At 43.2% G+C, this 12,942-nt stretch overlaps 1 protein-coding gene across 5 annotated transcripts in view; it reads left to right on the top strand.

The window, feature by feature from the left end:
* The window catches only part of LOC138849333 (uncharacterized), a 68,886-nt gene that overhangs the window by 37,238 nt on the left and 18,706 nt on the right, over window positions 1-12,942 (top strand). For 2 of the 5 annotated variants that reach the window (XR_016233221.1, XM_089332141.1), the window contains exon 3: window positions 713-799. The exons of 2 other annotated variants lie outside the window; for them this stretch is intronic. Coding sequence is in view for 2 of the 3 variants with exons in the window: in XM_089332141.1 (XP_089188267.1) it covers window positions 713-799 (87 nt within the window). In the remaining variant the exon portion in view is untranslated. Of the gene's footprint in view, window positions 1-24; window positions 564-712; window positions 800-12,942 lie in introns of those variants that run through there. One more of the 5 variants, XM_089332142.1, reaches the window with a different exon arrangement.

Here is a 12,942-nt window from a genome sequence, read left to right on the forward strand (position 1 = left end):
TCATGTTTCTTGTTTCTTCTGCAGCCTGCTACTCCTGGAAGACTCCATGTAAAAGAAACAAGAAAAGCCCCACTTCCATCTCTGAGGCGAGAATCCCTCTTCCCACCCATGCTGCCTGGATGTCAGTCTCATTACTTCTGTTACTCATGCTGTATAAGGCAAGCATTGATGGATCAAGGATAAAAGCTTAGACCTATTTTAGATCCTTGCCTACATGACTGAGAGCAGGTTCCTGTCCTGGCTCTGCTGAGAAGGCTTACCCCCTGCAATCTTCCTCAACCAGTTCAACCCCAGCTTGGTCATTAGCTGGCATTTGCCAAGTTAGAAAAGCCCTTGCCCATGAAAAAGCTGCAAGTTATTAAATATAAAATCATTTGGAAAAAAATAGAAGCTGAGTGTGGTTCATAAAAACATAAAATAAAAAATTTAGAAATCATAATAACTGAGACAGGAAAAGGGAAAGGTCGAAACAAGTAGAACCCTGAAATAGTCTCTTTTCTCGTGTTTTTCTCTTGCATCTGATCCATTCTCCCTCACCATGGGTCAGATTTACCAGTACTCCCTAGGGATTGAAGCACTAGCAAGGCTGTCACAGGGTAAACAGGTGGCTCCTAGCAGTTCTGGACTCATCATAGCTGTGCTTACAGAGAGCAAAGGGCTCTTCCTCCCAGCTCCAGTTGTTATAATAATGACTTACGCTCTTCCCTCACAGCCCTCTTGTCTATCTGCGAAAGGTGTTTTGGTGTCTTCAGGACCCCTCTTCCTGGTGAAGATATTTTTGGTGATTATGGAAATATTTGTAAGTAGAGTTTTATTTGCAAATTATTTCTTTTATCAGAACAATCTGGAACCTTCTAATGTTTTCTAGTTATAGTGTTACAGAACAATCCAAGAAACTGGTCGCAGATGTTGCTGTAGAACCCCCAATCCTAGGTCCACTTGCCTGACACAGAGAAAACCAGCCATTGACGTCAGGGTGGTAGAAAAAAGAAATCTATTGTAAAGCACAGGATAAGGAGCCTGGTGGGTATCACTTAATTCCTGGGCTCCTGAGAGGTTAGAGATTAAGGTTCTTGTAGGATGAAGGTCATACTGGGAGGTGCGTGTTCAGCTCATGTACAAGTTCCTGGTTGGTCACTGGTGGTTGGTGATGCTATGCTCTCCAGGGAATTTTTATGATGGCCTGGAGGGCTTCAGTCAGACTAGGGGCTATGCGTAGGTGGTAGCTGCTTTCCACCCTGGACTGGAACTCCCCTGAAGTGAGACTGCGTGAGAAGATATGGGTGGTAGATGTTAATGATGGGAGAATTTTCCTGGGTCAGTTGCACCATCCCCTCCATTTGGCAGATTCTTTTTGATGAGTAGTTAACCAGCAACCCTAAAGGAAGGGCAAGGACACCTTGAGCTAAGGCTGGAAGGCCGGGGGACTGGGTCCAGGAGATATCCTGCCCCTGCTTTAAAGACACTGTATGCGGGTCAGTTTCAATAGCAATGGTTATTACTGTTTTGCTGAGGAAATAAAGAATAGAACAAAGACCACCTTTCCCATGCATATCAGCAGAAGCTTCTACACGGTGATGCTGCCTCTTTTCTGGTCCAGTCTCACTCCCTTCTCAGCAGGTGTTGGACTTTGCCATTCATCTTCGAGTTTGTTAGAAATGTAAAATCTCAGGCCCCACTGTGTCAGGATCTGATTTAGTCTGGAGGTCAGGCCTTTCTTCTGCCAGCTCCTCAGGTGATTAAGCTGTTACTCAGTAATCTGAGCAAATCATAACTCCTATTCCTGCTCATTTCACATTTGTAACTGAGTGTGTCAGTCGGCTTTTTGCTACTGTAGTGAAGTTAGAAACAAACTAACTTTACAAAGGAAAAGCTTACTTTGGTCCACAGCTTTGAAGGTTCAGGTAGACCCCACTCTCACAAGGGTGTTCTTGTGGGCAGAGTCCTGAAACAGTATGGGGCAGGGACAGGGAGTGTGTGTATCTGTGTATGTCTATGTGGTCTCTTATAAAGACACCAGGATGCAGTTATGGGGCTCCACCCACTGTAATTGCTTTCCAAAAGTCCCACCTCTGTAATTAAGCTTTCAGCCTCTTAGTGTCATAAACATAAGACTCCTGAGTTCAGGGAGATCCAATATTCAAACCATAGCACTGTTAACAAACAGAACCACTGTATCTCAAAGTTTTGGCTGCATATAAAACACTGAGGGATCTTATTTTTTTAACTTCTTATTTTTATTTTTTAACTTGCTATTTTAACATTTTAATTTATTTTCACTTTATTTGAAAGACTGAGAGACAGATGGAGAGAAGTTTTTACATCTATTGATTTTTCTAAAGATGTATTTATTATTTACTTATTTTAAGATTTATTTATCTATTTGAAAGTCAGAGAGAAGGAGAGGCAGAGGGAGAGAGAGAGAGAGGTCTTCCATCCACTGGTTCACTCCCCAGTTGGCTGCAACAGCTGGAGCTGCATTGATCCAAAGCTAGGAGCCAGGAGACTCTACTGGGTCTCCCATGCAGGTGCAGGGGCCCAAGGACTTGAGCCATCTTCTACTGCTTTCTCAGGCCATAGCAGAGAGCTGGATCGGAAGTAGAGCAATCAGCACCTAAACTGGTACCCATTTGGGATGCTGGCACTGCAGGCAGCAGCTTTACCCACTACACCACAGTGCTGGCCCTACATCTGTTGATTTACTTCCCAAGTGCTCACAATAGCCAGGGCTGGGTTAGGCAGAAGCCAGGAGCTTGGAGCTCTATCCAGGTCTCCCACATGGGTGGTAGGAGCCAATGCATTTGAGCCTTTTCCCATTGTTTTCCCAGGTGCATTAACAGGGAACTGGATTAGAAGTAGATCAGGCAGGATTATAACTGGCACTCTGATATGGGATGCTGGCATCCCAGGTGGTGGCTGGCTGTGCCACAATGCTGACCCCTCTTAGTTTGAAATATGGTTGCCTCTCAGTATCTCTGACAGATTCTTTCCATGATCCTGATACAATGTGAATGCTGTGTAAACAGTTGTTACACTCTTGTTTAGGAGATAATGACAGGTTCATTATAGATACAGCCTCTTTCCCCAATATTTTCCGTTTGAAGTTGATTGAACCCCTGAATGCAGAACCTGTGGATATGGAGAGCTGACCATATTAAAAGGAATTTGCTAAGACATTATAGAGAGGTTGGGTATCCTTCACTCATTTCTCCCAATAGTTCTATTTTATGTAACTTCAGTATAATATCACAACCTGGGAAGTGACACTGGTACAATGTGTGTGTATGATCCTAAATTGTCATTTTCAAATGTGATTTCCTGTAACTGCCATCACAACAGAAAACTTGTCTGTCACCACAAGGATCTCCCTTATGCTATAGCTTTATAATCACACATATGCTTTTATTGCCACTTTCCAGGTAACCTCTGATACCCACTAATCTGTTGCATCTCTAGAATATTATGTAGGTGGAATCATTCAATGTGTTTGTTTTTGCATTTCATATAATGTGTTTGAGATCTGTACAAGTTGTTGCATGTAGTAGTAGTTCTCTTTGAGTGGTAGGGAAGAGTGGAGGAGGAAGGGAATTATAAATTCACAGGACATTACAAAAACAGTATTGAGAAGTCCTGTATAACCTTTCACCCAATTTTCTCCAATGGTAACATCTTGGAAAACAATAGTACAATAGTAAACCCAGGAAAATTGACACTAGTGTAATCTGTAGAACTAATTCAAAGTTCTATACTTTTACACACAATCATTGTGTGTGCCTGTGTATATAGTTCTTTGCAACTGTAATACATGTGTAGATTAGTTACACCAATATCACAATCGTGGTACAGAACTATCAAGGCTGACATTGTGACACAGTAGGTTAAGCTGCTGCCTGTGACTTTTGCATTCCATTTGAGCTTGGTTGAGTCTTAGCTGCTCCACTTCCAACCCAGCTTCCTGCTAATGCACCTGGAAAAGTAATGGAGGATGATCTGAGTACTTGGGCCCCTGCTACTCATGTGAGAAACCCAGATGGATTTCTTAACTCCTGGCTTCAGTCTTGCCCAGCCCTAGCCGTTGTGGCCATTTGGGGACTGAACCAGCAGATGGAAGATCTTTCTCAGCCTCTCCCACTCTCTGTAACTCTGTCTTTCAAGTAAATAAATAAATGTTTTTAAAAAGTTACAAAACTATTATATTACCCCAAAGATCCCTTGTTGTTAGTCCTTTATACTCAAGCCTAACCTGATTCCCTGTTCAACTCCATCTTTAACCCAGCAACTATTAGTCTGTTCTCCATCTCTACAATCTTTTTTTTTTTTTTTTTTTTTTTATTTTTTGATAGGCAGAGTGGACAGTGAGAGAGAGAGAGACAGGTCTTCCCTTGCCGTTGGTTCACCCTCCCATGGCCGCCGCTGCAGCCGGCGCAGCGCGCTGATCCGATGGCAGGAGCCAGGAGCCAGGTGCTTTTTCCTGGTCTCCCATGGGGTGCAGGGCCCAAGCACCTGGGCCATCCTCCACTGCACTCCCTGGCCATAGCAGAGAGCTGGCCTGGAAGAGGGGCAACCGGGACAGAATCCGGCGCCCCGACCGGGACTAGAACCCGGTGTGCCGGCGCCGCAAGGTGGAGGATTAGCCTATTGAGCCACGGCGCCGGCTCCATCTCTACAATCTTGTCATTTAGAAAATATCATATAAATGTAATGGTGTATTTATAGCCTTTTGAGATTTGCTTTTTTTTCTTTCAGTCAGCATAGTTCCTCTATTTAATTTGTGGCATATATTAATAGTTTGTTCCTTTTCATTGTGGAGAAGTATTCCATGGTGTAGGTGTACTATAGTTTGAATATTTGGGCACTTATTTGGTTGTTATTTGAAAGACAGAGTGACAAAGAGAGAAGAAGAGACAGAGATCTTCCATCCACCAGTTCATTCCCCAAATGGCCACAATAGCCTAGGCTGGGCCAGGCTGTAGTCAGGAACCAGGAATTCCATCTGGGTCTCCCACATAGGTTGTAGGAACTAAGTACTAGGTCTGTCTTTTGCTCTCCCAAGCACATTAGCAGGGAGCTGGATCAGAAGCAGAGCAGAAGGGACTCAAACCAGCACTCAGATACAGGATGCTGGTGTCACAAGCAGTGGCTTAATCTGCTGTGCCACCATACTGACCCCTATGTTTAACTTTTGTAGAAGCTTCCAAGTTGTTTCCAAATTGGTTTAACCACTTTATGCTCCCATCAGCAATTTGTGAGGGTTTCAGTTTCTCCAGACTCTCCTCAATCTTGATATTTTCAGTCTTATTTATTCTAGTGAGCCTAGTGGGCATATAATGTTGTATAACTGTGATCTTAATTTGCATTTTCCTAATGACTGATGATATTGAGCAACTTTCCACATGCTATTTGTATATCTTTATTTGATGAACTATTTATTAAAATCTTTTGCAAATTATTTTTAATTGAATGATTTATCTTATTGAATTATAAAGCTCAAAAGGGTTCTGTTATATTCTGAATAGAAATCCTTTAACAGATCTATCAGTGAATGTTCAATAAAAAAATCAGAACCACTGGGGAGGTACAGATATGTTAGAAAATTCACACACACATGAATTTTTCAAATTAAGGTTTGTCCTTACATATATAACAGATCTGGGGTCTGATTATACCCAGACACTATTTATAAGCTAATAAGTTAGCTGTTACTTTTCAAGGATGCTGGCAGAGACATGAGACTCCTGGCTCAGAGAAAAAGGATTTAATATCCATAGTGCAGCAAGTTACATGAGCATCAGTGTGTTTCGGTTGCTTTCCCTGTCTCTCAAGCCGTGTATGGTGACATAGATGAACCAATGGATGCCTGCATGTGCAGTGGGTTGCCTTACAGAAGATCAGTGAGTCTGGGGAACTTGCCACTTTGTCCTGGAAGGAGACATTATTTTATCCCTACAGGGTTACTCACTGTAGCAAGAATCCTGACAAATGGCCTGGGAAAGGGCACCAAGGGCCTTGTGTTCTTGGCATTCTCAGCAACAGTATCCGAGGAATCCCAAGGTGGAGCCTCTCCCAACAAACCATATCTCAGCTTCTAAGACAAGAGAAGTGTATGGATTTGTTATCTGTGAGGCTGAAACAAAGCTGTGCTGGTGCTTGTGCCTGTACATATGAGGGCATGAGTGGACACATTTAGGGGCTGTCATTGATGGCTTCAGATATAGGAGAAATTCAGTCTCAGACACGTATGCAAGAGTTTTTGTGTTTTCTTGGAATATGGGCAGGGATGACACGATCAGTGTCTGATTGCCCCTCACAGCTGTTGCCCGATACAGGTGGACCACATGATTGTTTTGCCAGACAGAACATAAGCTGTTTATCCCTCTCCCCATGCTCCTAGGGTCTAAGGTATCCCCTCCCTTGTGTTAGCGTTTTCCTTCCCTACCTGTGAAATTGATGTGTCCTGTTCAAGTAGCAATGATGTCATCTTTTTTTCTGAGGTTCGCTTATGTGTACCCAAAGGGGTAAGGTAAGAGAGGGACATGGGTACTGTGGGTTTAAGGATTTTAGGATGGAAGAGGGCAAGGAGGCCAGTTAAAGTAGGAAAGACTTTGTTTTGCAGGGGATACAGTTGGTGGGGTAAAGATAGGTGGGTTTCAGGCTGCCTGGACAAGGGCAGGGAGTTTGAAGCCAGGCTTCATTCCATCTGGGCAGCAGGCAGAGTCCCTCATTAAGTGGCTTGTTGGGGGAAGGTACAGAGAGCCACATAGACTCTAATAAAGCAGGTGGAGGACATGCAAAAGGATTCCTTGGTAAAGTTTACGAAGCATTGTCTTAGTAGTTTGGAATGTCCCAGGTGGGGGCTTTCCTGAGCAATACACATTCCATGCCTTTAGATTACCAATCTGTGCCTAGTGTCATCAGGCCAGAGGTTTCAGGCCTCAGTGGCCTAGCAGGTTCCAACAGACACTCATAAAATTTATGAAGATCCATTGTATCCTTCACCTTGGCCGCAGGGGCTACTATCCAAGGACGTGGCCATTGATCCTCAGTCAAGTAATCATTATTTTTGGGATCTAGGACTATGTCAATCTGATAAGTTTAATTCAATAAGATAATTAAAAAGTAAGTTTTAAATCTTAGGCTTCCTTTTGGCCTGGCTGCTACCTAGAGGGTATGCCAAACACACAGGTCTGTGGGTGCAGTGAAGGGAATGAAGGAAGCATTATGTGCAGAATGGAATCTCTCATTTTCAAAATAGGTCTTCTGTCTTCCTGATTGTTATATAGAAAATGGTCTTTCTCTGGTGATAGCCACATTCATTGACCTAACTGCCTTACTAAAGTGTGTGGACCAGAAGGAGGTGAGGGAGATGGCCTAAGAAATCCTTAAATCCTTCTGAGCTGCATTTTTGGAGAGGCTGTTTCAGTACGCTACAATACCAAATGCCCGCATGTGGCAGGGAGCACGGAATGTCCTTTGAATATCTTGATTATTGACTATTGCCAGATAGCCTTTTAGGGAAAAGGGGGAGAAGGGAGAGAGGATATGATGTCTTCAGCCTGTGCCTGTGAGGTTTCAACCAGACCTTCCCTTCCTGACTGGCTGCCCTAAAGGTTTTGGGTTTGCTTAGGTAGTTCACCAGATTACATAAGCCTTGTAATAACTCTCTCTCTGTCTCTCTCTCTCTCTCTCTCTCTCACACACACACACACACACACACACACACACAAACACACAGTGGAAAGTATTAATGGGAGGAACAGTTCTGGGGGTGGGAATAGGGACTTCTCTTTCAGACATTCTCAATTTAAATTATGTAGATCTCCAGATAGAGAGCTCAGAAAGGCATGTGGGTGGCTAATAAGCACAATGGTTGGAGAGATGATTTTAGAGATGCTTATTTTAAACCTTGGGTCTCATGATTGAATAAGATCATTAAGGAAGAGTGTAGATGCAGAAAAAAACAAGGGGAACCACAGCTGAGTCCTGGTGGTCCAACATTTAGAGCTCTAATGAAGTAGGGGAAACCAGAAAAAAAGGATCAAAGAGGTGTGGTCCTTGAATAGGAGAGAACCAGGGGAGCATCATGTCGCTGGAGCCACGAGGAGACTGTTTCAAGAAGCAGGGGAGCTGGCATTGTGGCTCACAGCAGGTTAAATCACTAGCATCCATATCTGAGTGCCAGTTCAAGTCCCAGCCACTCTGCTTCTGATCCAGCTCCCTGCTAATGTGCCTGGGAAGGTAGCAGAAGATTCCCAAGCCTTTGGCCTCTGCCAACCACGTGGGAGACCCTGATAGAATTCCTGGCTTCTGGCTTCAGCTTGGCACAGCCCCAGTCATTGCAGCCATTTGGGTAGTAAGCCAGCTGATAAATGATCTCTCTCTCTCTCCAACTGCCTTTAAAATAAATCTTAAAAAAGAAAAAAAAGAAGGAAGGAGGCTAAATGATTCAAATTCTGGTAAACTGAAATGAATGAGCATTGGATTGATTTGATAATATCAGTAATTCTGAGTAATACATTTTGGAGCACTTTTATAAAATCTGGAGTCTCAGGATTTTGCTCTCACCTGAGGTAGTGGGAGGTAGTTATGATCATTATTATCTCTTTTTTCATGAGGAATCTAGGCTCAGACAGATTTCAGGGAGCTGTCCAAAGCTAAAAGGACTAATTATGGCAGACCTAGGTTAGAACCAGATTTTTTCATTCCAACCTAATTATTTAAGTCCTGGTTGGCAGAGGAATCACCTGTGGAGCTTCCTGAAAATGCAGGTACCTGGAACCCACCTTGGATAATCTCATCATGGAACTCTTCAGTAAGAACCAGGGCATAGAATTAAAAACAATATGTTTACAATGCATCAAGTAGCTCTAATGAGAGGCCAGAGTTGAGGGTCACTCAATTAGTCTATAAGGTGTGCTAAGCAACTTTAAATCAGAATTCTTAGGATTAAAGCCTACACAGGTATGGTTAACCTAGTTCACAAAGGTCAGCTACAGCATCTTTGAGCTTCCCCAGGGTGGAAATTCTAATTAACCTAGCATGTTAGTCCCTGTGTTCCATCTGCCAAGGTGTTTTCTTGTAATTAATCTCCTGCTTCTGAATGGAGAAAGCATTTCCCAAAGGGCAGTTCTTTCCTTTGTGCTTAGACTTGCATATTAAATGTACTTGTCTCATCAGGTGAATTTCCATGACTCCAAGCTGGGAATCCCTTAGCCTGGCCGGAGCTGTAACTGAGCTCCACAACATTTTCCCATTCAGGAAATAAAGATAGCATCCAAAACAGGAGCACTTTTACCTCCTACAAGAGAGAAATTGTGTGTCATAGGTCACTTACAGCAAGAACTCAAGCTTACCAATTCTGAAGCACTTTTTCTGAAGTTTTCCCAGCCTGTGCTCATCTGTTCAGGGCATTGATGTGATGGATATTTCCATCCTCTCGCTAAGAAGTTCATCTTATCCTCTGTACATTTTCTTTTGTATAGGAGTGTAGACTGTTCAGACCAGAGCAACACCAGGACTAACCCTGCTTAGACACAGAAGAACGTTCCTGCATTTCTCTGTAGTTCATTATTCTGCAATGTCTTTTCTTACCTATTCCTCTCAGAATGCACATTAGAATCATCTGTGAGCTTTTTTTTTTAAAGATTTTTAAATTTTATTTATTTGACAGGTAGAGTTAGAGAGAGAGAGAGAGAGAGAGAGAGAGAGAGAGAGGTCTTCCTTCCGTTGGTTCACTCCCCAAATGGCTGCCATGACCGGTGGTGTGCTGATCCGAATCCAGGAGCCAGGAGCTTCCTCTAGGTCTCCCACACGGGTGCAGGGGCCCAAGCACTTGGGCCATCCTCCACTGCCCTCCCGGGCCACAGCAGAGAGCTGGACTGGAAGAGGAACAACCAGGACTAGGACCCTGCACCCATATGGGATGCCGGCGCCACAGGCGCAGGATTAGCCAAGTGAGCCACAGCGCCAGGCCCCCATTTGTGAGCTTTTAAACATCCACTGATGCTTAAGTTCCTACCCCCAAAAGTTTAATTTCCTCAATTATGTTTTTAATTTTTTTCATATATTATAAAGATTTATTTTGAAAGTCAGATTACAGAGAAAGAGAGAGAGAGAGGAGAGAGAGAGATATCTTCCATGTGTTGGTTCACTCCTCAGATGGCCACAAAGGCCAGCACTGGGCCAGGCTGAAGCTGGGAGCTAGGAGCTTCTTCTGGGTTTCCCACATGTGTGGCAGGGCCCAAACACTTGGGCCATCTCCTGCTACTTTCCCTGGCCATTAGGGAGCTGATTGGAAATAGAACAGCCAGAACTCCAACTGGTGCCCACATGGCATGTGTTAGTCTGTTACCAAATTAATTTTTTAATCATGTTAGTCTCTTACCAAATTAGTTCCTTTTACATATTCCCACCAGACTAACCAAGCTAATCTTTCTCTCTTTGAAGCAGAGTCACTGTACAGTGCCTTGGATGCATATGTTAGATATCATCAGGTGTTAGTCTCCTTCAGCCTCCAAATCTCCCTCCCTTAGCTTAAAGTGCCCTTGTTCTGCTTTTGTGACTGCAAATCAACCTCTTATGAAAATTAGCTTACTAAATTGAGGGAGTGGTGCAGCTGGCTCCATAGAGTCCCAGAACAGAAGACCCATGAGGTCATTTACCGCCTCCCACCCCCATAGAGAACATTTTGGTGTTCAGTCTTGTCTTGAGGGCTTTCTTTTCCAGGAACCCCAGATCCTGAGTAAAAAATAACTACCACCTGTGTGTAGCCCCCAGACTAAGTGGATGGAGGCCAGTTTGCCACCATCACAATTTGCTGCAGGGTATGATATTGCCAACAAAAGGAGGGCTGTGAGAATTGCAGACCAGCCAGAAACACATATATGAGCTGAAAACACACCTCATAGTGCCAACTTCCCTCTATAAGAACCTTCACCCCTAACCCCTCAAGGAGCCTAGGAATTAAGTGAGAGCTGCCTGGATCCTTGCTCTGAGCTTTGCAATCAACATCTACTTTCTTTCACTACCCTGTTGTAAGTAATTGGCTTAATGCATGTTGGGTAAGCAGACCCAGTTTTGGGGGTTCTATAGAGCTCCCTCCATCCAGGTTTGGGGGAGTTTTATAACACCTTGATCAGTTTAAAAGCTTAAAAGTAGCCTATTTCACACCATGTAAAAAATTAACCTAAAATGGATCACAGGTCTAAATGTAAGAGCTGAAACAACAAGTTTTTTAGAGGAACATATAGGCTTAAATTTTGTGAATTCTAGATTAGATGATTGTTTCTGAAATATGACACCAAAAGCACAAGCAACAAAAGATAAAGATAAATTGAGCATCACTAAAATTAAAAGTTTTTTTGAAGATTTATTTTATTTATTTGTAAGACAGAGTTACATAGAGAGGTCTTCCATCCGCTGGTTCACTCCCCAGATGGCCACAATGGCCAGAGCTGCGCCAATCTGAAGCCAGGAGCCAAGAGCTTCTTCTGGGTTTCCCACATTGGTGCAGGGGCCCAAGGACTTGGGCTGTCTTCTACTGCTATTCCAGACCATAGCAGAGAGCTGCATCAAAAGTGGAGCAGCTGGGACTAGAAACAGCGCCCACATGGGATGCTGGCACTTCAGGCCAAGGCTTTAACCCACTGTGCCACAGTGTTGGCCTAAAATTAAAAGTTTTATGGCTCAGAGGATACCATGTCTCACAGATTGGGAGAAAATTTTTGCAATCATACATTTGATAGACTATATAAAGAACTAGTATGATTCAGGAATAACAAAACAAATGACTCAATTTTAATATAAGCAAAGGAAGAGATACCCTTCTAAGAAGATCTACAATGGCCAAGTAGGCATATGAAAAGATGATCAGTGTCATTAGTCATCAGCAAAATGCCAGTCACAACCACAATGAAATACCACTTCACACACCCTTGGATGGCTATAATCAACAAGACAGACAGTAATAAGTGCCGGTGAAGATATGGAGAAACTGGAACCTTCATACATTGCTGGAGAATAGAAAATGGTACATTGGGGCCAGCGTTGTGGCACAGAGGGTAAAGCTGCTGCCTGCAGTGCTGGCATCCCATGTGGGCACCGGTTTGAGTTCCGGATGCTCCATTTCTGATCCAGCTCTCTGCTATGGCCTGGGAAAGTAGTAAAGGATGGCCCAAGTCCTTGGGCCCCTGCAACCTCGTGGGAGACCCAGAAGAGGCTCCTGGCTCCTGGCTTAGGGTCGGCACAGTTCCAGCTATTGTGGCCAATTGGGGAGTGAACCAGCGGATGGAAGATCTCTCTCTCCCCGCCCCCTCTCTTTCCCTCTCCTTCTCTCTGTGTGTAACTCTTTCAAAAAAATAAATAAATCTTAAAAGAAAATTGTACAGCACACTTGGAAAATAGTCTGATAGTTCCTCAAAAAGTTAAACTGAGAGTTATCATGTGGCCCTGCAATTCCATTCCTAGGTATATATCCAAGAAAATTGAAAACCTATGGAACCAAAGCTTGGTTCCATATACTTGGAACCAAATACTCAGAGCAGTGTTATTCATAATAGCAAAATGTGGAAACAATTGAAATGTCCATTAATGATTAATGGACAAATAAAATGTGATATGTACACACAATGGAATATTATCCAGCAATAAGAAGAAACAAAGTACATGCTACCACATGGATGAACCCTGAAATCATTATGCTAATTGAAAGAAGCTAGCTAGAAAATACTATAAAATGCCACTTATATGAGACACCCAAAGTAGGCAAATTTATAGAGAAAGAAAATAGATTGGTGGTTTCCTAGGGTTTGGGGGAAATGGTGTATCAAAGATGTAACATTTAGGGGCTTGGGACATCTTTTCTGGGAAATAAAACCAATTGTGGTGCCAGATGCACAACTGTATAAATATGCTAAAAGCCATTGAATCATATGCTTAAAATATGAC

Source organism: Oryctolagus cuniculus, chromosome 4 (assembly GCF_051225735.1).
Source record: "Oryctolagus cuniculus isolate XC-2025 breed Fujian yellow rabbit chromosome 4, ASM5122573v1, whole genome shotgun sequence".
Taxonomy (NCBI): domain Eukaryota; kingdom Metazoa; phylum Chordata; class Mammalia; order Lagomorpha; family Leporidae; genus Oryctolagus; species Oryctolagus cuniculus.